Source organism: Brassica rapa, chromosome A05, assembly GCF_000309985.2.
Source record: "Brassica rapa cultivar Chiifu-401-42 chromosome A05, CAAS_Brap_v3.01, whole genome shotgun sequence".
NCBI lineage: Eukaryota > Viridiplantae > Streptophyta > Magnoliopsida > Brassicales > Brassicaceae > Brassica > Brassica rapa.
In genome coordinates this window covers 8,427,118-8,450,754 of record NC_024799.2, presented here as the reverse complement: position 1 = coordinate 8,450,754, position 23,637 = coordinate 8,427,118, and the positions used below count along the sequence as shown (strand labels likewise).

The window sequence follows — 23,637 nt, the reverse complement described above, 5'->3', positions numbered from 1 at the left end:
TAATTATATAAAATGTACATATTATATTTTTTATTTAACTCATGTTGCATTTGATAGTTAACCAGTCATAAGTATCCCGCAAACGCATTAATTTTTGACCGCAGGACCAGTCGTACAAATCTCTTAAAACCGATAGAACCACAACCACCCGCATCCGCAAAACTCCTATAACCGCAGCCGCCACGTTTGAACCGGTCAGGCCCTAGGTCTAATAAACTTGTAAAATTTGGTTCCAACAAAACGTTGTTCACCGTTCCGACTTTCTAGGTTCGTCGTCACAGAACGACAAATTTGTTTACGTCCAAGATTTTGACTAGTAACAGTACTTTATGCACGAGACGACGGACATTTTTGGCATGTTGTCTCACATAACACTCCCACCACAACATCCAAACATACTTATTTATTCACACATATCTGATCTACACTATAATGTATGCCATTTCTGACCATTGCTAGCCGCATTAAAAAAAATGGATAAAAGATGGAGTCTTCAAGGTACGACTGCTCTTGTAACCGGTGGAGGCAGCGGAATCAGGTTCGTCTTTCTTCTCTCCATATTGTCATGAATGCCAAGATTTTAGGTAATTTAATTTTTTGGAATACGTTTAGGTATGCCATAGTAGAGGAGTTAGCTGGTTTTGGAGCAAAAATCCATGTTTGCGAATAAAAGTTTAAGCGAATGGGAAAAGAAAGGGTTTAAAGTGAGTGGTTCAGTCTGTGATGTAACTTCTCGACCCGAGAGAGAAACTTTGATGCAAACTGTCTCCTCCCTGTTCAATGGCAAGCTCGACATTTTCGTAAGTAAATGACCTTTGATATAGAAACAACTAAGCATTTACATTCAAAGAAAAAAAATTTATGTTCACCATAGGTGAACAATGTGGGTGGAGTTCGTCCAAAGCCAACGACAGAATATGATGCAGACGATTTTGATTTCCATATTGCAACAAACTTGGAACCTGCTTTCCATTTTTGTCAGCTTTCACATCCTCTCCTAAAGGCTTCAGGCTATGGAAGCATCGTCTTCATTTCATCTGTTGCTGGGGTTGTATCTTTAGAATGTGGATCCATTTATAGCCTAACTAAAGGTAACCAAAGTACTACTAGAGACAAGATTAAGTGTTTTTTTCTGTTGAATCAGCTAGCAAAAAAGTATTTTACAGGAGCTCTAAATCAGCTAGCAAGAAATTTGGCATGTGAATGGGCAAAAGATGGCATAAGGGCCAACGCTGTTGCTCCTAGTGCTATCAAGACTCCTCTGTCTCAACAAGTAAATCAACAAGACACCATTTACATTTTTTTTTGTAATTACCAACTTCATTTCCTCTAATCCCTCTCATATTTTGTTTCTTAAAGTATCTTGATGACGTCAGTTTCAAGGAGGAATTTTTTGGTAGAACTCCACTTGGTCGTGCTGGAGAGCCAAATGAAGTTGCATCACTGGTGGTCTTCTTGTGTCTACCTGCGGCGTCTTATATAACTGGTCAAACAATTTGCGTTGATGGAGGCCTCACCGTTAACGGTTTCTCCTATCAACCACATGCTTGAGAATGCCCTTCTCGTGTTTTATTTCATGCAACTGTCCTTGAACTCTTAAAATCTGCTCTCAAATAAAAATTGTCACACTGTGAGTTTATATCAAAAAATCTTCTCGTGTCTACATTGTCACTGTTGTAATTGAAGATTCAGTTACACACGAGAACCTTAGCGAGCACCACTCTTTTACCCGGAAGCCACAGCACCAACAGCCTTCAGCAATCTCTCTCATGCATCACAAAGTTTCTCCTCTATCCTCTGTTTTGTACTTACAAAGAAAAAGACAGATAGTGTCTTAACTGAGCAAAACATGGGTAACACTCATACATGTTCCCTATTAATCTCAAAACTTCGAACTCATACTATTCGAAAATGACGAACACACGTCATTCAAAATAGATAGAGAAATACTTTGAAATATTAAGTTTCTCGGAAGAGTAATAAGGTTTTCATGAAGCGACCAAGAATACTTCTCAAAACCATAAGCTATTGCTCACATTATTTTTAGGCCACTCTTATCATATTTATGATATTTATTTGGGATCCTTTCTTTAATCCCTAACTAGTATATCTCGTTTCTGTGAAAGACAATTCTTCATATGAGATACTCAATATAGTTCATGAGATTAAAGTTGTTCTACTAATTTAATAACTGTTAATGTAAATGATTACCATCTGATAACTTTATGTGGTGGAAAGCTGCTGAGAAACTTTTTCATGCGATAACCTGATTCCGTGAGCTTTCATTGGTTTGTTCTCTGTGTCATGATTTCTAGATTCTGACATCATTGTGTCTTATCCGCATTATACACAAAAGTGGTTGAGAAAGATGGAAGTTGCATATAGACATGAGTTTGGTGCGTACTTTAAAACAAAGATTATACATGTAGTACCTTTGTCCCTTACCCAATATAGAAACATTTCTAGTATGCTTTCGACAAAGCCAATGGTAAGTGGACAGCTTGATTTAAAGTGGTGCAAAGTAGTTGAGGTATTTTTTTGTCAACCAAAGTAGTTGAGGGTTTCTAGGAACACCTGATCCCTTAAGATTAGTAGATATTACTTTTGTCCAATGAAAACTATAATTAAATATGAGGAAATCTGAGCTCAAATTATTCCCATAAGAAAGCGTTTCAAGTGAGCGGGTCAGTCTGAGATTTAATAACTTCACGTTCCGAGAGAGAAACACTCGAGGAAATTGTCTTTATTTGATGGCAAGCTCGACGTTCTTGTAAGTAAAATTTAAAGTCAAGAGATAACTTTAAAAAACTTGGAAAGCAATTTTCTAAGGGTGTTATTGGTTTCTGCATTTTAATGGATTTGTAAATCCAAACTAAATGTAGTGTTATTTGTTCTATTATTTTAAAATTCACATTCAAATCTATAGTTATTGGTTTTATGATTTTAAAATAAATTTTAGAATCATGTGTTATTCAATAATAAAGATTTGTGTATGGATTTAATTTGAAACTGGATTTGATTGGATTTGTAACTATTTTTAAGAGTAAAATACAAAGGATCAAATATTGGGTTTAACCTTGTTATTTTGGCTGGATTTGTTTTATATTGGTTTTTTTTTCATTCTTTATACTTTTGTGTCCCAACAAACATCAGTTGATGCATTACTTCAAATTTTATGCATTGTTTTTGGCTCATGTTAAAAACATGCACTAAGCACATGTCCATATAAACATATTGTATAATGCATACGATAATGAAAAAGAGATGCAACGAGAGATGTATTCCATATGAACGTATCCCCACCAATTGTGTGCGACCAGCTTTTGATGCTTAGCAAAATGAAAAAGAGACAAGAAAGATGATGAATGGTGGAGAAGATGAAGTCGTCGATAAGTTCCGAGAATACTCCAATGAGATTTCTGAAAAGATGACAAGTAAATCTGTTTTGTCAGAAATTTTTACTTTTGATCCGATCAAACTTCCGATAACATGGTGAAAAAATAGTTTGATCCGAAATTCTGAGGAGATGCCATGAAAAGTTTGTTCTGAAAATTCATGTTTTTGGAAGTTGCAGTCGGAGAACATAATTTTCTCTTGTAGTGCTTTATTTAGGTCTAGTTACAAATCCATTGATTTATAACAATTCATTTATTTGATTTTAAAATACTCATATCAATAATTCTCACTGGATTTGAAAATCACTGGATTTATGGAAGATTTCTAAATATAAGGAGAATTTATAAATCCACTAAACTACCAGAACCAATCTATGTAAATTATCTAAACGTATTCTATAAGTTTATAGAAAATCCTAGAGAATGTAGAAAAGGATGGAATTATATAGGGAGTTAATCTCAGCTGTTAAATCGGCTAAAATTCCACCATTGTTGGTGATAAAGTTCTTAAAGCATACAACTTCATTACACTTCTTCCACACATACAAACTCACCCCATTAGTGCAGACCTATTTTTTTCTTCTTCTTTTTTTTTGATAAGTAAATATTCACGCTTATTGATCGACATTCACTGTATATATAATGTCGCATTTCCAGTAATTGCAAATCACATGCATAACACGCACAAAATGGAAAAAAAAAAATTGGAGTCTTCAAGGTATGACTGCTCTAGTAACCGGTGGAGGCAGAGGAATCGGGTTTGTCTTTCTACTGTCTATATCGTCTTGAATGGTCAAGATTTTAAGTTATATTATGTGTGTTGAATGTTTAGGTATGCCATAGTAGAGGAGTTGGGTGGTTTTGGAGCTAAAATCTATGTATGTGACATATCCGAGACTTTGCTCAATAAAAGTTTAAGCGAATGGGAAAAGAAAGGGTTTCAAGTGAGTGGTTCAGTCTGTGATGTAACTTCTCGACCCGAGAGAGAAAATTTGATGCAAAAGGTCTCCACCCTGTTCAATGGCAAGCTCAATATTTTTGTAAGTAAATGACCTTTGATATATAAACAACTAAGCATATACATTCAAAGAAAACTTTGTTTATGTTTACCATAGGTGAACAATGTGGGTGGAGTTCGTTCAAAGCCAATGACAGAATATGATGCAGACGATTTTGATTTCCATATCGCAACAAACTTGGAACCTGCTTTCCATTTTTGCCAACTTTCACATCCTCTCCTAAAGGCTTCAGGTTATGGAAGTATTATCTTCATTTCCTCTGTCGCCGGGGTTGTATCAATTGAATCTGGATCTATTTGTAGTCTAGCGAAAGGTAACCAAAGTACTATTAGAGGCAAGATTCAGTAGTCAACAAGGAGTGTTTGTGTTTTTTTTTGTTGATTCCACATAAAAGTCTTTACAGGAGCTCTGAACCAGCTAGCAAAACATTTGGCATGTGAATGGGCAAAAGATGGCATAAGGGCCAACGCTGTTGCTCCTAATGTTATCAAGACTCCTCTGTCTCAACCTGTAATGAACAAGACAACTTTTACACCTTTAAAAAAAAAAAAATAAACAACCTCATTTCCTCTAATCATCTCTCATATTTTGGCTCTTAAAGTATCTAGATGACGTCAGATTCAAGAAGGGATTGTTTGGTAGAACTCCACTTGGTCGCGCTGGTGGGCCAAACGAAGTTGCATCACTAGCCGTCTTCTTGTGTCTACCTGCAGCTTCCTACATCACAGGTCAAACCATTTGTGTTGATGGAGGCCTCACGGTTAACGGTTTCTCCTATCAACCGCATGCTTAAGAAATAGCCTTGTTTCGTTTTTCTTTTTTCTTTAAACTCTTACAGTATTATCTATAATAAAATTTCTCACGCGACGAATGCATGCGCAAAAATATGAACGACTACACATTGCCATTTGTATGAATAGAAGATTCAATCACACAGGAGAACCTTAGCGAGCACCAACAACTTGAAGCAAAGCAATATCTCTCAAGAGAGACTCTCATGCATCATAAAGTTTCTCCTCTATACTCTGCTTTGTTCTAACAAAGAAAAAGCGAATCAAACTCGAAGAAAACAAGAAAACTGAGAGAGAAACTCGATCAACATGTTTAACTGAGCATAACATTGGTAACACTCATACATGTGCACTTCAAAACTCGTATCAAATCTTTAAAACCTTGTGATGCTTTCAGTGTCTGCGATCAGCTAGGCACTTTCTACTTTGTCATTGTGTTCAGCAACATCTTATATAAACTCAATCCTATCAATCTCCATCCCGAAAACTAAATATTCTATAAAAATATTGTGCTATTTGATCTTTAATATCAAATTGTTTTTTTTTTTACAATATTTGTTGAATTCGGCGTTCTTCCGCCGACTCAGATTTAAGCTTATTGCATGTTCGACACTAGTACTCTTGTGCGTAAAGTTATTGGAAAAGACAAGTGACAAGTTTTGGTTGAAGATCTTGAGTATCAAGTTATATACAGAAGATCTTAGAAAGGTTTGACGATTTTAATAGCAAACCCAGTTTGCACATTTTTGGTGAGCACATCATGCTTTCAACAACGCAATGTCCAAAGATTTATAATATATCATAGATGTGACATAATTCGTTTATGCTAATGTAGTTGGTTATTTGTATATGTTAAGAGTCTACACATGTCAGATTCAGTATAAGCGGTTAGTCACGTAATAAATTTACTTTGAAGGGTACAAAGTATAGGCTTATGTTTAGAGGCCAACAGTGTGGCTTAGTTATAGTAACATGAACTCGGATTATGCATGAGATTTAGGCAATGCAATGTATACTTCATGAGACAATTTTATCCTTGCAAGAGGTCCTCCTATCTGTTGAAGACCGATGGTGTAATCAATTGTAATTGTCTACTATGTAAGTGGAAATTGATAGAATACTGGGTTAAGTTATTTGTGTCAGAGTTGAGCGTTGATTAAGGTAGAGCTGAGCTATCTATATTCAAGGAGAATGAATCTGAAAAAATCTACTTAAACAAGGTTGTTGGACCTATTCACTAGAAACTTAATAATTAATATTTACCTTAACCAAACAAAAATATATCAATATGATATTTCTTAATATTCACTCCTAGAATATTTTCATATCTAACAAACTGATTCCGTTATCAATCGAATTAATTATACTGTGTTTCTATTATTCAATTAATCATCAATACTACATATGTATATCCACGCCATCTCACATACTACATTGTTGTAAATTCATAAGTGGTCTAATCAAATTATAAATTGGTTTACATATAGAATCCATTATAACCATCCGAAATGATTTAGATAGTGATTTAATATTTTTAACTAATGGTTAATATATATTAACAACATTTAATTATTCATTAATATTTCCTAGATTTAATATTTTTTGAGTATGTCATATTTTGACATAAGTAGTATCGATTGTGATTCCTATAAAACAGGGAATAATTCAACAGTTACTTTCATAATTTACATTAAATTCATTTTACATTATATAATTCCAAATATTGACAAAATAAAATTTGATAAAAACACTTTAGCAAACCATTTGTTAAAAATTATATATACTACGTTAAATTAATTTTTATAAAGAGTATCAATAATAAAAATATGTTATTTAAGATAAACTTAAAAACTATTAAAAATCATATAAATCTATACTATTAAATTAGTCAAAATCAAGTAAATCTTAAGTCTCGTAACCTCAATAAATACAACTCTTATAAAATACACACAAAATATAATAAGATAGAGTAGGCATGTGCATTCGGATCTTGGAGTTGGGTACATATTGTTTCTTTTCGATTCCGAGTCTTTCGAGTCTTAGACATTTGGATCTAACTAGGTATTTGAAATTTTTCTTGGTTCATGTTCAAATAGGTTCACTTCATGACCATGACAATTCAGGTCCCATAATTCAGATACATGTAATTTTTAAATATGTAATGGGTTTGGGTATTTAAGACCCAAAAAAACTTAAAGTACCTGAAAACTCAAACAAATACCTGAAAATATTTGAATACCAGAAAAACACAAAGTTTGCCCGAAATCTGATAAAAGAACCAAAAAACACCCAAAATTTTATTCGAATGCCCAACATATATTTTTAAAACTTTGACATTTTAATCAAAATCTGAACCCAAAATTGGAAAAAAAAATAGTAATACTGAAAATTGAAATACCCAAATATACTAATATACGCAAAATATTTTAGGTACCCGCGATTGGGATTCTGGTAGGAACAAGACTCGAAACAAGACCCGCGGGTCCAAAAATACCCAATATGTATTTTTTTTTCTGGACCCGAATCCAAACCAAACATTATGTTTATGTCGATTTCGGTTTGGTTTCTCAGGTCCGGATATGCCATGCCTAAATAGTTATGTAAGAGTGTACATAAAAAATCTTAAATTAAGTAATTCATAAATTATAGTTTTCGACATATTCGCTTTTTCGATATAATATGATTTTTTAACATAATACTGTATAACAATTCTCAAATACTAATTCATATCAAATTTTGTTTATATTCTAGAAAAACCCGTGTTTTTGAAGTGCGAGTCAAAATCTAATATATATTATACTCATTTAAAACATGAACATGACCTATTGATATAGAGTAGTCCAACTATTTTAATACAATTATTAAAACCTATTATTAATCATTTAAGAGAATATTATACAAAAAACACAAATATAACTAAAAACACAAATATAAAAATTAAATTTCTAAAAAATGTAAAACAAAAAAAAATATCCGTCTTTTTTAAGGGCGTGTCAGAATAGTAGTGCATTATTTCTACATAAGAATCACATATATGTAAGCACAAAGTATATTCATGTAACATTTCATAAGATCATAAAGTTTTTGGTCATAAAGAAGTTTTTTGGATAAAAAATGCATACGTCAGAGAATATATTTAATATGTTGATCAAATCCGTTTTGGTATAAATATTCAAAATGAACATTGTTTGGATTTGCTTTGTCTTTCATTTAGAAGAAGAAACCCTCCAAAAAAATTCTGAAAGTGATATTTTATTTTCAAAGAGAAGATTATTGTTTTTTGATAATTGTTTTTTCATAATTGTTTTTTGAAGAAAAGTGATATTCAGAATATAAATTCTTCAAATAGTTTTCGTTAAAGAGTTCTAGTTTGATATTAGTTAAAAAATATATATATAATTTGTACATCAGTTTCTTTGCTTCGGAATAGAGAGGGCATGCTACACAAAATTTCACTGACTTTTTGTAGAGCAACTTCCTTACTGAATTTTCAATCCTATTAACATGTGGTCTAAAAAAGCTGCTTCACATGTTCTGTTCTGTGTGTTCCGTGGTCAACAATAGGCCCTATTGCTAATTAGGAAACGCATCTTGTATTATTTGATTTACTTTGACTAGATAATATGTTATATAACTATATTTATGTGGTATCTCTTGTCTCTGCCAGTCATAAACAAAAAAAAAATGGATAAAAGATGGAGTCTCAAAGGTATGACGGCTCTTGTAACGGGTGGAGCCAGCGGAATCGGGTTAGTCTTTCTACTCTCTAGCTTATATCAAAATTTAGCTAGTTTTCTGCTTTTATTTAATATATCTCTTTTTTTTTGTCGTTAATATTTTAGGCATGCCATAGTAGAGGAACTAGCCGGCTTTGGGTGTAAAGTTCATGCATGTGATCTATCCGAAACTCTGCTCAATCAGAGTTTATGTGAATGGAAGAAGAAAGGGTTTCAAGTGAGTGGTTCGGTCTGTGATGTATCATGTCGTTCCGAGAGAGAAAAACTCATACAAACCGTCTCAACTATGTTCAACGGCAAGCTCAACATTCTTGTAAGTCAAATTTAAGTTTCAAGTAACGAAGGATATTCTTTTCGGAAAACAAAATTTTGTACAATAGGATTTTTGTTACTCTTCTTTTTGTTTTCGTTCTACATAGGTGAACAACGTTGGCTCAGCTCGTGTAAAACCAACAACTGAATATCTGGAAGATGATTTCTCCTTTCATATCTCAACAAACTTGGAGTCTGCTTATCATCTTAGCCAGCTTTCACATCCTTTTCTAAAAGCTTCAGGATCTGGAAGCATTGTCTTCATTTCTTCAGTTGCAGGGGTTGTTTCAATTGATTGTGGATCCATGTATGGTTTAACCAAAGGTACATAGTATTACTAGACGCAATATAGGAGAATTTCAAATTTTTTTGGTAAAAAGAAAAGGTTAATTTCTATCATTCTTGTTTTGTGCAGGAGCTTTGAATCAACTAGCAAGAAATCTGGCTTGTGAATGGGCCAAAGATGGAATAAGAGCCAACGCTGTTGCTCCCAATTTTATCTACACTGCTCTGGCTCAACCTGTAATGAATGACACATTCCAACTTTATTTTTCTCCTTCCAATTAACGTCACGCACTTTTCTCATTCTTGTTTCTAAATCTTGTGAATAATCAGTTTCTTGATGACGCTGGTTTTAACAAGAGTTTGTCCACTAGAACTCCACTTGGTCGCCCTGGAGAACCAGAAGAGGTTGCATCACTTGTGGCATTCTTGTGTCTACCTGCGGCTTCATATATTACTGGTCAGAGCATTTGTGTTGATGGAGGTCTCACGGTCAATGGCTTCTCCTATCAACCACATGCTTGAGCTGAGAGTTGCGTGGTGGTGATGCAGCGTACAAGCCTATTTTCTTCTGGTGTTGGGTTCTGTATTTGGGTTGGCAGTGTATTCGTGCTTTACTTTATGTTTTGTTTTTAACTTTTCTTTTGATCATTAATAAAACCCAAAATGAAGAAACTCATGTAGTTCCCCATCATTATTGATATCCAAGTAGTTTGTAATTGCTTCTAAGTTAAAGAATAGAGCCTTAAAATGATAAATTAGTCTCCAAATAATCAATAATAAGCATATAAACACGATTTAAGAAGGGTGCGATCATACCAGCACTAATGCACTGGATCCCATCAGAACTCCGCAGTTAAGCAGTGTTTCAAAAAAAAAAAAAAAAAGCATATAAACACGATTAAGAGAAATGCTCAAAGACCATTTTGAAATTAGAGAGCATTTGTAACTTTCACTAACCAGTCTCAAAATTCCTTCCTTTAGCCTTTTTCTCTCTTTTTTTCTTTTGATGTTGGGTTCTCTATTAGGGTCAGCAGTTTATTTGCTTTAGTCTATGATTACCCTTAAGTCGATTTGTGTTTTGGTTTTTACCACAAAGTTTTTACTGCAAACTACATCAAACCATAACTTTTATCATAACTCAGATCTAATATTACATGTCACCAATTAAAGCCTATGTTTTGTTTTAAAATTTTGCTTTCGATCGTTAATAAAGCCAAAGTGAAGAACTCCAGTAGTTTGACACTAGAATCCTCCTCATATGCAAGGAACAGTTGCTGCAACCGAAATTGATTCAAGCCAATTATTATGCAAACTAGTGCACGAAAGAGAGGTAGAGAAAATTGAGCTGACTTGATAGACAATTATTATTATATGCTGTTTGGTTTCAAGTGAATAAAATTTCAATATCAAAATTGTTTTGATTTCATCTAACTCACATAGTTATAAAATGTGCAATGATGAAGCAAACTTTGTTCTAACTTCTGGTTTCGTTTTCCGTCAAGGCGAAAACGACAAATGAGAAAATTTGTTGAGAAATTTTTTAGAATAGTCCTTATAAGTTTTTGTTACAAAAATAGTTTCAATGAAAAAAATGACCAAAATAAATTTTATTAAAAAATAAAAATGTGTTTTTATTCTAGGGCTAACTAATCTAAATTTAGGGTTTAGAGTTAAAGGGTAGAGTTTTGAGGATAAGATTTTAAATTTTAAACAATAAAAATTAAAAATAAAAATTTCAAAATAAAAATGAACTATTTTGGTCATTTTCTTTTTTAAATACTATTTTTGTGACAAAAACTTAAATGGCTATTTGAGGAATTGTCCTAAATTTGTTTTAGTCGACAATTTTGACCATTATCAGTATGTTTTTGCATGGGTGATGGGACAACGTGCACAGACATTATTGCCATGCTCTCTCAGATAACATTTCCACCACACATCCAAACGTACTCATTCATTCAAACTTATCTGATCCACGCTATAACACATGCCATGTCTGGCCATTGCTAGTCACACTCAAAAACATGGATAAGCGATGGAGTCTTCAAGGTATGACTGCCCTTGTAACCGGTGGAGCCAGCGGAATCGGGTTCGTCTTTCTTCTCTGTATCATCTTGAATGGTCAAGATTTTAAGTAGTCTATGCTTGTTGAATGTTTAGGTATGCCATAGTAGAGGAGTTAGCTAGATTTGGAGCTAAAATCCATGTTTGCGACATATCTGAAGTTATTCTTAATCAAAGCTTAAGCGAATGGGAAAATAAAGGGTTTCACGTGAGTGGCTCAGTCTGTGATGTTACCTCTCTTTCCGAGAGAGAATCATTAATACAATCTGTCTCCTCGCTGTTCGATGGCAAGCTCAACATTCTTGTAAGTAAATGATCTTAATCTTGAAACAACAAAGCATATCCGTTTAACGAAAACTGAAAAATATTCTCATTCTGTTCAACTTAGTTGAACAATGTGGGAGTACTTCGTGGAAAGCGAACGTTAGAATATGCGAAAGAGGATTTTGATTTCCACATCTCAACAAACTTGGAACCTGCTTTCAATTTTTGTCAGCTTTCACATCCTCTACTAAAGGCTTCAGGCTATGGAAGTATCATCTTCATGTCCTCTATTACAGGCATTTTATCATTTACCGCTGGATCCATTTATAACTTAACAAAAGGTAACCAAAATACAATTATAGAGGCAATACTAGCTAATTATCGCTAGTTTAACTTTTATTTTGTTGATTCCACAAATCGTAAGACAAAGTTTATTATAGGAGCTCTGAATCAGCTAGCAAGAAATCTGGCATGTGAATGGGCAAAAGACGGCATAAGAGCCAATGCTGTTGCACCTAATGTTATCAAGACTCCTCTGTCTCAATCTGTCAGTAAATAAAACAGTTTTTTACATATTATGTGTAATGTGTGTGTACGAATGTAACAACCTCAATTCTTCTAATCATCTTTTAATTGTGTGTTTTAAAGTATCTTGATGACGTCAAGTTCAATGAAGAATTATGCCGAAGAACTCCACTTGGGCGCGCTGGTGAGCTGAATGAAGTTGCATCACTAGTGGCATTCTTGTGTCTACCTGCAGCTTCCTATATCACAGGTCAAACTATTTGTGTTGATGGAGGCCTTACGGTTAACGGTTTCTCCTATCAACCACATGCTTAAAAATGACCTTGTCGCGTTTTATCTGTTTGCCTTCAGTTCTCAGAGTTCTCTCTCTATAAAAATCTCATTGTCCCGTTTTGTCAGTTTGTCATAATAAATGAGTTCTTACTTTCATTGTTGAGACTTGAAAGCTACTTCCAAAGTTAATACATCTTAAATGTACAATCTTATTTAAGATGTATTGATGCTTGTTATTTTTTCGTCTTCTTTTGTTTCAAATTATCTGGACTACCATTTGTTTACATGTTTAAATCATCTTCTCTTTTAATTACAACCACAAATACCAACTTAATCATTCATTGTATATCTATAATCTGTGGCATTTCTGGTAATTACTAATCACATGCAAACAAAAAATGGTTAAAAGATGGAGTTTTCAAGGTATGACCAGGCCTGGCTCTTGGCATGTGCAAGAGGTGCACTGGGTCCAATATTTTTTACAATTTGTTGGTTAGATTTTGGAGCATTTACCAACAAAATTAGGACCTTTTTGCATAACTATTTTAGTTGTTCTTTGACGTAACTTAATATATAGGGCCCATGAAAATAATGAGCCAGGAACCAAGTGGTCTTGTAGGCCTGGGTATTTTACCTGGATCCGAAGATCCGATCCAAAATCGACTCGAAAAAACCCAGTTCGGATAGGAACCGACCCGATCAAATTACTCTATCGGGTCTTGTTGCAGAGGACCCGCGGATCTTGGATCCGACCCGACCCAAATCCGATGGGTACTCGAATTAATAATGCAAATTAAATAAAATGCATGAAGGGGGAATCAAAGACGGATTATTCGTCTAGAGAACATGGAGGTCAACCATTAGGAGACAACAAATTGTTGTTGTATCTCGCATAGTTTAATATATATACACATTTTAATATAATAAAAACACAAATTTTGGATAAATTTTCGAATATTTTCGGATATATAAATATTTTCAGATATTTTTTTGTATTTTTAGATCTTTTTTAAATCGAACCCGAACCGAACCTGACCCGAAACCGAACCGAATCCAAACCGATAAATTCTAGTTACCCAAATGGGTCTAACTATTTAAGACCCGACCCGACCCGGACCGGCACGATACGAATCGATCCAGAACCGAAAATTTAAAATTACCCTATCGGGTCCTAAACTCTTAGACCTGAAAGATCCGGACCCGAAAGGATCCGATCCGAATGCCCATGCCTATGGTCTTGGCCTAGTGGTAAAGAGGTTACAGCTAGAGCTTCTGTCCTGGGTTCGATTCTCTTTGGCCACCCATAGACGTCTTAAGTGGTAAAAAAACTTAGGTTTTTATAGGTCTTTTGGTGATTAGTCCTTGACCTAGAAAGCCTTTGAAATCACACCAAAATTATCAGGAAAAAAAAAAGAAAAAAGCCCCAGGCCTAGGTATGACTTCTCTTGTGACCGGTTGAACCAGCGGAATCGGGTTCGTCTTTCGGTAGAACTCCAGTACTTGGTCGTACTAGAAAATCAAATGAATTTTGCATCCGGTCATTGACATATATATATGCCTCCAATTTGTTAAAAAATTATTGTTATTAAGCTTTATTCTAAAGTATTTTTTGGTCTCCAAAAACTCAAACCGACCTTATGCATGCATCACTAGTGGTCTTCTTGTGTCAAACCTTTGGATGATCACCCGGAGTTCTGGTTCTTTCAGTTTTCTTGCTTTAATACAGAGAGGCATACTGACAAAAATTTGTAGAGAAGCTTCTTTACTGGACTTTCAAACCTAGTAGTATATGATTAGTGATCTCCATCCCAGACTCTAAATAACTACATATAAAGCTTGATTTGAATGATACACTTTTGTGAATAAGTTGGGTATAAAAACATGTTTACACATTGAATTATAATCTGTTTTGTGTGTTTCTGATGTAAAAAATGTGTCTCATTTTTGAGATGTTATGATAGTAAAAAACGATATACGTAATTAACCCTAATCCAAAAAAACTCTCCATTAATTAAAACCTATGAAAACCCCTAACGATATTCAGAAATGTTAGGGTAATCAAAAGAAAACATAATCTTTGGATACATTCCAGGAGCTATGAATCAGCTGACTAGAAACTTATATATAGATTGTGAGTGGGAAAGTGGCAACATAAGGGTTAACTTAGGATGTCGATGGTTGATCGCAATGTAAGATATTATTTTTACTATGTTTTATAAGAAGGTTTTGGTTGATTTTTCGTACTAAGTGAATTTTGATTACTTTACATGAAAAATCTCTCCGATACTAGGACACTAAGTGAATTTTGATTACTTTACATGAAAATCTCTGCGATACTAGGATAGTAAATAAAAAGTGGAGAGTTTGGATAAAAAAAAAAGAAGTGGAGAGTAAAACACCGATGAGACGTGTTAGACCATCTCCGATGGGACACAAAAATTATCTCTATATATATTTCATACTAAAATAAAGTAACTCTATTAAAGAGTTGGATTTATTCCAATGTTCACTCTATAATAGAATAAAATATAGAGTAATCTTGCTTTTTGACTTCAAATATAGAGTAAAAAAATATTACTCTATATTTCATTCTATTAGGGCATCTTCAATTTCACTCTATTTTATCCTCTAAAATAGAGTTTAGAATAAAAAATGCTCCAATGATACTATGTTTTCTACTCTATAATAGTGTAAATCTATTTTTTACTCTATATATAGAGTAATTTCTTTACTTTTTGTTCATACTCTATTTTTTACTCTAAAATAAAATACCATTGGAGCAACGTCCAACTCTATTATAGAGTAACTTTATTTTAGAAGAAAAAATAGAATAAACCATTGGAGATGGTCTTATAGAGTAACTCTATTATAGCATCTCTAATGGAACACTATTTTTTTCTCTATATTTTACACTAAACTAAGAATAACTCTATTATAGAGTTGAATTTGCTCCAGTGGTTTACTCTATAATAGAATTACTCTATAATGGAGTGAAATATAGAAGAATCTTGTTTTTTTATTCCAAATATAGAAAAAAAAACAACATCCCTCTATATTTCACTCTATTACGGAGTGAAACATTGTAGCAAATCTAACTTTATAATAGAGATACTCTATTTTAGTGTAAAATATAGAAGATATAATAGTGTTCCTTTGAAGATGGTCTTATAGAGTGAACCATTGAAGTAAATTCAATTCTATAATAAAGTTAATCTATTTTAATATAGAATATAAAGGACATTTTTGTGTCTCATTGGAGATGTTTTTAGGGAAGCAAACGAAGTCTCATCGCTTGTGGCATCTCTTTTCATGCGGCTTCATATATAACAGGTCAACACATTTGCGTCGACGGAGGTGCCACTAAATTCTAAAGACTCGAAAATATCCTTCCTGCGGGGCTTCGCTTTGCCTTAAATACATTATGCTTCCTTGTTTAAAACTCGAAATCTAAGGCATGTAAACAAAATATTCTGTACATTTTTGTTCTTTTAACTAAACTATGTAATTTGGTGATAAAAATATTTTGTAACTATTTATTGTTCTTTTTTTTTGGAGTATTCTTGAGTTCACCACGTATGGTGAACCTAGAAGTTCACCACGTATGGTGAACCTAGAAGTTCACCAACCAATATGATTTTGTTATTTTATATTCGATATCTTTTAGAAAATGAAACAAAATATTGTCAAGTTACATTATGTTTTTAAAATAAAAAAAATAAAAAAATAATAGTAGTTACAAAACATATTATTTTTAATTTTTTTTTTTTAACATCACACTAAACCCTAAACTTTTAGGTAAACCCTAAACCCTTGCATAAATCCTAAACTCTAAGGTGATGATTGTTTGCATAGTTTTTAGATTTTAGTTTTTGGTTTTTGGTTTTTAGTCTTTAGATTTTGGTTTTAGTTTTTAGTTTTTAGTTTTTGATTTTTCTGTAGATTTTAGTTTTTTTTCAAAAAGCTTGATTGGTGACATTAGATTTTGGTTTTTGTTTTTTGAATTAAAATATGTATAATATAAAATCTTTCTTCTAGACACCATTAATTGTTTTTATTATCACTAAAATAAATAAACTTATATTAAAAGTTTTTAAAATATATTATAGAATAAAAACTAATAGCTATATTTTAAAATAACTTTAATTCTATATCTTCAGAACAATACACAATAAATAGCTAATATAGTAAAACAAAATTAAAAAAAAAATATTTAAAATTTTAAAATATGGTAAAAATAGAATGACTATCTATTTTTTTAGAATGAATCTATTAAATGTATAACAGTTATAATTAACAGTTATAATTAATTTTATAGTATGAAATATTAATTAAATAATTATAAAACTAATTTAGCTAAATAAAACTCCAATAACTTAATTTTTAAAGAATATTTTTGTGGAACTCGAAACTACATGAATATAATCATCCACCATTTGCATTCTGAGTTATTTTAAATTTTATTATTAATTTCTTTCATTTTAGTGCTCTATTGCATAGTTTAACTGATAACATGACGGTGAAACAAATGTGTGGGAGTAGAAATAGGAGATAAACATGGAATAAATATAAAAGGAAAAATTTAAAATAAAATATTTTAAAATAAAATAATTTAAAATAAAAGAACGTTGGCCATAATCTAAGAAAACACAGCTTTTGGTTTTTGTATATAAATAGGTGGTAACTTTAAAAAAACTAGTTTCCCTAAATTTTAAGGAATTATTTTTTTCCAAAATCTTGATTGGCAAAAAAGTGATTTTTCAAAAACAAAAGCCAGAAACCATTTCAGCAACTGAAAACAATCAAGCTCTAAATAAACACACTAAACCCTAAATCTTAAACTTTTGAGTCTTTTAGTGTTTAGTGTTTTTGATTTAAAGTTTAAGATTTATCGAAGGGTTTAGGGTTTATCCAAAGGTTTAAGATTTAGGGTTTAGGATTTAGTGTTTTGTGATGATGTTAAAAATATTATTTTTTAATATTTTTTTAATAATTATTACTATTTTTATTTATTTTTTTACTTTAAAAAATAATATAATTTGACTATATTTTGTTTTCATTTTTAAAAGATTCGATATAAAATAATTCAATCATATTGGTTGGTGAGTTAGAGGTTCACTAAGGTGTACACAAGAAAAAGTCTTTTTTTTTGTAGAGTTATTCTTGGGTTCACCCTCTAGGTAGTGCTGGGAATATGAATCATTATCCGTGGGCCCCGCTCCATTTGATCCGCTGCGGGGCGGGTGTGGATCGAGTAATTTGAAAAATTTGGTTCGCAGGTGCGGGTGCGGGTTGAGTGATTTTTATGTGGGGCAGGTGCGGGTCAGCCAAAATTCAGTGCGGGTATCCGCCAACCCGCAAAAACTAAAAAAAAAAGATTTTTTTTGAAAATATTATTTTTAAATAGAAAATTTTTTAAAAATAATTTAATTTTAATTATAAATAGATTAATATTTATTATTTTTAATAAAAAATATTTAAAATATTAAATTTTATTGTTATTTTTAATAAAAAATATTTAAAATATTAAATTTTATTGTTATTTTAATAAAAAAATATTTAAATTAATAATTTTTAATATTATTAATATTATCCGCGGGTCTAGCGGATCACCCGCGGGTTTTAGCGGAGCGGGTGCGGATTTCATATTTTCTTCTTGCGGGTCAAGCGGGTCAAATTTTTTAAGTAAAAAAAATCAGTTTATCCGGGGGTTGGCGGGTCAGCAGGGCGGATTTGACCCGCAACCCAGCTCTACCTCTAGGGTGAACTTATAGATTCACCAACCAATATGAATTACTTATTTTATATTAAGTATCTTTAAAAAAGAAAACAAAATATTACCAATTTATAACATGGTTTTAAAATTAAAAAAGTAAAAATAAATAAAAATAGTACTAGTCGCAAAAAATAAAAAATACTTTTAACGCCGTCAGCAAAACACTAAATTCTAAAACCTAAAACCTAAACTCTAAACACTAAAATCCTAAACTCTAAATCTTTGGGTAAACCATAAACCCTTAGATAAAATCCTAAACTCTAAATCAAAAATACTAAATCTTAAAAACCCGTAATCCTAATCCTTAAACCCTTGGGTTTAGTGTTTTTAAAATTTAGTATTATTTATTTATGGTTTAGTATTTATCTAAGGGTCTTTGGTTTACTCAAAGTTTTAGGGTTTACTTAGGTGATGATTGTTTTGTTAGATTATAGATTTTGGTTTTTGGATTTTGGTTTTTGGTTTTTAGTTTTTGATTTTTGATTTTGCAGTAGATTTTGGTTTTTTGAAAAACTTGATTGGTGGTTTTTGATTTTGGTTTTTAGTTTCTGGTTTTTGCTTTTAAAAGAAAATAAATTTTAAATATTATAAATAGTAAAATATCTATTATTGAAGAATAAAAAATAAAATACTATCATCAAAGCATACATAATTTTTTTTAAAAAAATATTTTAAAACAAAAAAATAACATTATCATTGTGAAATAAAATTAAAATAGTTATATTTTAAAAAATGGTAAAAATACATATTTATGTTATTCAAATATTTTAACATAAAAACTAATAGTTAGTTTTTAAATAAAAAAATATTATGTAATAAATGTATAATAACTATAGCTAACAAATTTAACTTAATGTAAATTTTATAGTATAAATTATTATTTAAATAATTATAAAATTAATCTACCTAAAACAATTTTTTATTCATGTGTTTTAGGATAAATGTAGCTTTTACAAAGTAGATATTGTTTTTATAAAATTAATATTTTCTGCAAAAGATTAAAAATTAACAAAATAAAACTATTAATAATAACATATTATTTACTATACAATTATAAATAGTACTAAATATTACCACAGAAAAAAGTTACTTTTTTAAAAAATAAACCAAACCAGATTTTAAATATATTTTTTAGAAGTGTATAAAATTTTCATAATTAAAATATTATAAGAAGATTTAATTAAATTTTCCTTGGGGTTTAAAATAAAAATTAAATTTAGAGGTAATAAATATATAATATTTATAACTAACAAATTTAATTAACTTTTCTTTGGGATTCGTGATACAAAATATTAGTTATATATCATGGATTTAAACCATTTGTTGATGTTTTTTTTTTATTTTAGATGTGATTCTTTTATATATAAAATAACTAATGTATTGCAAAATGATGAAAACTGTCGCAAGACTTGGGAAAACCCATAAAATGTGGATTCTAGTTTTTATGTACAAAATGGTTAAAGAGTTGAAAATCTGGATTCCCTATAAAATAGGAAATCTACTTTACTCAAATCTTGATTGGGTGAAAACTAGATTTTAGAAAAACTAAAACTAAAAACTACTCTAGAATCTACAAACAATCAACCTCTTAAAGATTTATGATTTAAGATTTAGAGTTTAATGTTTTGCTGATGGCGTTAAAAATATTTTAATTTTTTTTTGTAACTAGTATTTTTTTTATATTTTCATTTTAAAATTATAATATAAATTGATAATTTTTTTTTAAAGATATTAAATATAAAATATTTAATTTCTATTGGTCGGTGAACCGGTACGTGAACCCAAGAACACATGTTTTTTGTGTGGGTGTATTTGCTGTATTGAGTTGTCACTGAATCATTCATATCCATTAAAAATGTAAATGATAAAATCATTAGCTCTAGAGGAGAACAATGAGAATTCAAACTGTATAAAGCTTAACATTTTCTCTCTCAAGCCAACTTCATCTCGACGACGTGTGGACCAAAAACACATTTTCAAATTAGATTTTTCGATATTTTAAAATTGCTCATAGTGCCATCACAACAAAGTTGATTAACTGTCCGAAATATTAAATTTCCAATGATCCACTGGTCTATGAAGACAATAATAATTGATACAAGGTTATCTTTATATATATTAAGGTTTTCTTTGTTTACGTGTCTACTGCCTACGAGAAAACACAAACATCATCGGCACTGTTAGGTATTGATTGGTAAACATAATTTATATAGAAATTTAAACTTAAATGGTAATCAAATACGAAGTTTAACGTAGTGAAATTCATTTTAGGTATTAAAATACAGTATACAAAAGATGTATTTGGGGAAAAGCTATTCTTGAAGCGAAGAACCAGCACCAGTCGTGGCGCGAAAGGAACTTGCTTTAAACCTTCCTGTCCTATTTTCATTGGACCACGAGTCTCGCACTAGTTCGTGACGCTTACGTGGCTTATTTTTTAATAACCGTACTCTATGTATCGACGGTCCAGATTAAAACATTAAGTACGTGACGTTCTTAAAAAGTAAACCAAAATTGAAAGTAGTTTATGAGGTAGAGCTGTGTATAAATGAGGTAGAGTGGAGCAACGTGTAGTAGTAACAATATTATTGTGTTCAATTGATTCGTTTCCTAGTCTTTCTTAACGTGCAAGTAACCTAAACAGCATTCAACTTTTTATTTGTTCATCGGAGAAACAGTTTCTTGTTCTTCTTGATTTGAAAAGAAAAAAAGATCGAACATATGGCAGATATATGTTACGAAGTTTTGACCGATGCGTCGGCGTATGAATCAAGACCGTTACATTCAGGGAGGAGGCAGAGGTTTCCGATGGATAAGACGGTGGCGATGCAAGAAGAATGGGAGAAGAAAAACTTTAAGCGTAATAAACTGGAGGCTTTAACGGTGAGAAATGAGAACGTCTCCGATGAGTCTCCGGTGACGGAGGCAAGTCCGAGATACGGCGTTTCTTCGGTGTGCGGTAGAAGAAGAGAGATGGAAGATGCGGTGGCGATTCATCCTTCGTTTTCTTCTCATTCGGAGTATCCTCAACACTACTTCGGTGTCTACGACGGTCATGGTTGTTCCCACGTACGTCGTTGTCTTTCTTGTTTCTTCTCCAAACTTGTATGGAACTCACAAAAATTATATTGAGTTGTAGTTCATACGACGCCGTTTTGTTATTCAGGTTGCAGCCAGGTGTAGGGAGAGACTTCACAAGCTCGTGCAAGAGGAGCTAAACTCTGATAGGGAAGAAGAGGAGGACGAGTGGAGAAACACGATGGAGCGTAGCTTCACTCGCATGGATAAAGAGGTTGTGTTGTTGAGTGAATCAGTCGTGAGTGCGAACTGTAAGTGCGAGCTTCAGACGCCGGATTGTGATGCGGTCGGATCAACCGCCGTCGTGTCTATCATTACGCAGGATAAGATCGTCGTCGCTAACTGCGGCGATTCCAGAGCAGTTCTCTGCCGGAATGGAAAACCATTCCCTCTATCGACAGATCACAAGGTTACTATCTTTCTATTTCTGTCTTTACATGAGACTAATCTTGAGACATGCCAAGAATCTAATCTTTCTTGTGACTGAAGGTATCTAGGGTAACCAAATAATACTAATACTGCAGTAGGAAGATTCGAACACTGATCCCTAGTGAATATCCAAGTCATGTTTCTTCATTTTGTTTTTGTTAGCGATACAAGCCAATGTCTACGTAATGGGTTAAACCTAATGAAATATATTTATCTGATTCCTAAATGTTAAAGAGTAACGTTTATAAATTTTGTGATCTCTAAATTATATATAAGAAAAGTTATTAAAATGATTTTTTAAAATATTTATAAATCTTAAGATCCACACTGAACATAGATCACCCTTTTTTTTTAACAAATAACATAGATCACTTGGAAAGCTCTGTTTTGTACTTTCGTGTGTTTTGGTAATAATCAGAATTGTAGATTTGACTCAAAAGTTTGTATGAAACACAGCCTGACCGTCCAGACGAGTTGGACCGAATCGAAGGAGCTGGAGGACGAGTCATATACTGGGACTGTCCGAGAGTTCTAGGAGTCTTAGCAATGTCACGAGCCATAGGAGACAACTATCTGAAACCTTACGTGACTTGTGAACCGGAGGTAACGGTAACAGACAGGACGGACGATGACTGCCTTATTCTAGCCAGCGACGGTTTATGGGACGTTGTGTCAAACGAGACAGCCTGCTCGGTGGCGCGTATGTGTCTCAGTGGTGGTCGGAGACGGCGAGGTACTCCGGAACAAGCGGTGGAGACGATCTCGGACAAAGCGTGCATGGAAGCGTCAGTATTGCTGACGAAGCTGGCGTTAGCGAGACACAGTAGTGACAACGTGAGTGTCGTTGTGATTGATCTCAGAAGGAAAGGACACGTCACTGGACACTAATCCTTTTACTACTTGACACTCCCATCCAGTGCCGTGCGACAGTGGTGAAAAAAGAAACCTTCGCTTATGGCAGCAAAAAATAAATAAAGATCCAAGGGCATCATCTGTTCACTATTACCATTCATAATACAACCATTAGAATTTGAGTGTATACAACGCAATTACTATAATAATTTAGATTAAAAACATGAGCCTATTAAGGAATACATGGATTTCCTAAGTAACAAACAATGTAAACAACTGTTAACGAACTAATATAATTAGATATTAGTGATTATAGGTCTTAATGTATTTTTGAAATACTAAAGCTAAAGTTGGTCAAATTTTATCTTTGTTTGATTATGGCATAAAACATTGAGTAATTTAATAATTTTATCTTAAAATTAATTAGAAAATTTAATGATAAATATTTGATAAATATTTTTAATAAATATAAAAAATCTTGTTATATAATTACGGTTTTGTTTATTAGTTTAATTATTTCATATGTTCTTTTCTATTAAAATATCTATTTTTATTCTTATTGTTGAAATTTTTATGATTCGCTTAGGGCAACCATAGATGTTCGCACGGTTCTGCTCCCATCAAAGACAGCAGTTTTAAGTTAACTTCCCTTTTTTCAGTTCTTTTTGGTTGTTCTTGGAATGAGTGATGGTATACAACAAACAATTTAACCCGGTTTTGTGGCAAAAGGGTTAATAGTTTATAGGGATGAGTAGCTTTTTCTTCTCATTCCTGAAAGTCTTTCGTGTAATAGTAATTAAATTGAAGAAAATCAAATGTTTCTCACACGGATTATAATTA

General features: G+C 32.3%; 3 protein-coding genes across 7 annotated transcripts; all 3 read left to right on the top strand.

The window, feature by feature from the left end:
* The first annotated feature begins 16 nt into the window (after window positions 1-16).
* LOC103868046 (tropinone reductase homolog At2g29310-like) lies at window positions 17-7,669 on the top strand. Its single transcript, XM_009146139.3, has 6 exons — window positions 17-498; window positions 4,114-4,153; window positions 4,228-4,435; window positions 4,511-4,727; window positions 4,818-4,924; window positions 5,016-7,669. Exons 1-6 carry the CDS (start codon window positions 474-476, stop codon window positions 5,205-5,207), a joined length of 789 nt encoding a protein of 262 aa, XP_009144387.2. The 5' UTR covers window positions 17-473; the 3' UTR covers window positions 5,208-7,669.
* Window positions 7,670-8,729: 1,060 nt separating this feature from the next.
* LOC103868044 (tropinone reductase homolog At2g29330) lies at window positions 8,730-12,941 on the top strand. 5 transcript variants are annotated; one of them, XM_033291251.1, is made up of 5 exons: window positions 8,730-8,954; window positions 9,048-9,255; window positions 9,362-9,578; window positions 9,670-9,776; window positions 9,870-10,265. In XM_033291251.1, exons 1-5 carry the CDS (start codon window positions 8,848-8,850, stop codon window positions 10,059-10,061), a joined length of 831 nt encoding a protein of 276 aa, XP_033147142.1. In that variant the 5' UTR covers window positions 8,730-8,847; the 3' UTR covers window positions 10,062-10,265. The 5 variants fall into 5 exon arrangements, with proteins under 5 accessions (XP_033147142.1, XP_033147141.1, XP_009144386.1 ...); XM_033291250.1 differs by lacking the exons at window positions 9,048-9,255; window positions 9,362-9,578; window positions 9,670-9,776; window positions 9,870-10,265 and adding exons at window positions 11,700-11,907; window positions 11,992-12,208; window positions 12,308-12,414; window positions 12,516-12,941 and having other exon boundaries at window positions 8,875-8,954; XM_009146138.1 differs by having other exon boundaries at window positions 8,901-8,955; window positions 9,044-9,255.
* A 6,120-nt stretch (window positions 12,942-19,061) lies between these two features.
* Window positions 19,062-23,624, top strand: LOC103868043 (probable protein phosphatase 2C 24). Its single transcript, XM_009146134.3, has 4 exons — window positions 19,062-21,507; window positions 21,605-21,925; window positions 22,402-22,851; window positions 23,412-23,624. Exons 1-3 carry the CDS (start codon window positions 21,160-21,162, stop codon window positions 22,831-22,833), a joined length of 1,101 nt encoding a protein of 366 aa, XP_009144382.1. The 5' UTR covers window positions 19,062-21,159; the 3' UTR covers window positions 22,834-22,851; window positions 23,412-23,624.
* Window positions 23,625-23,637: the final 13 nt, after the last annotated feature.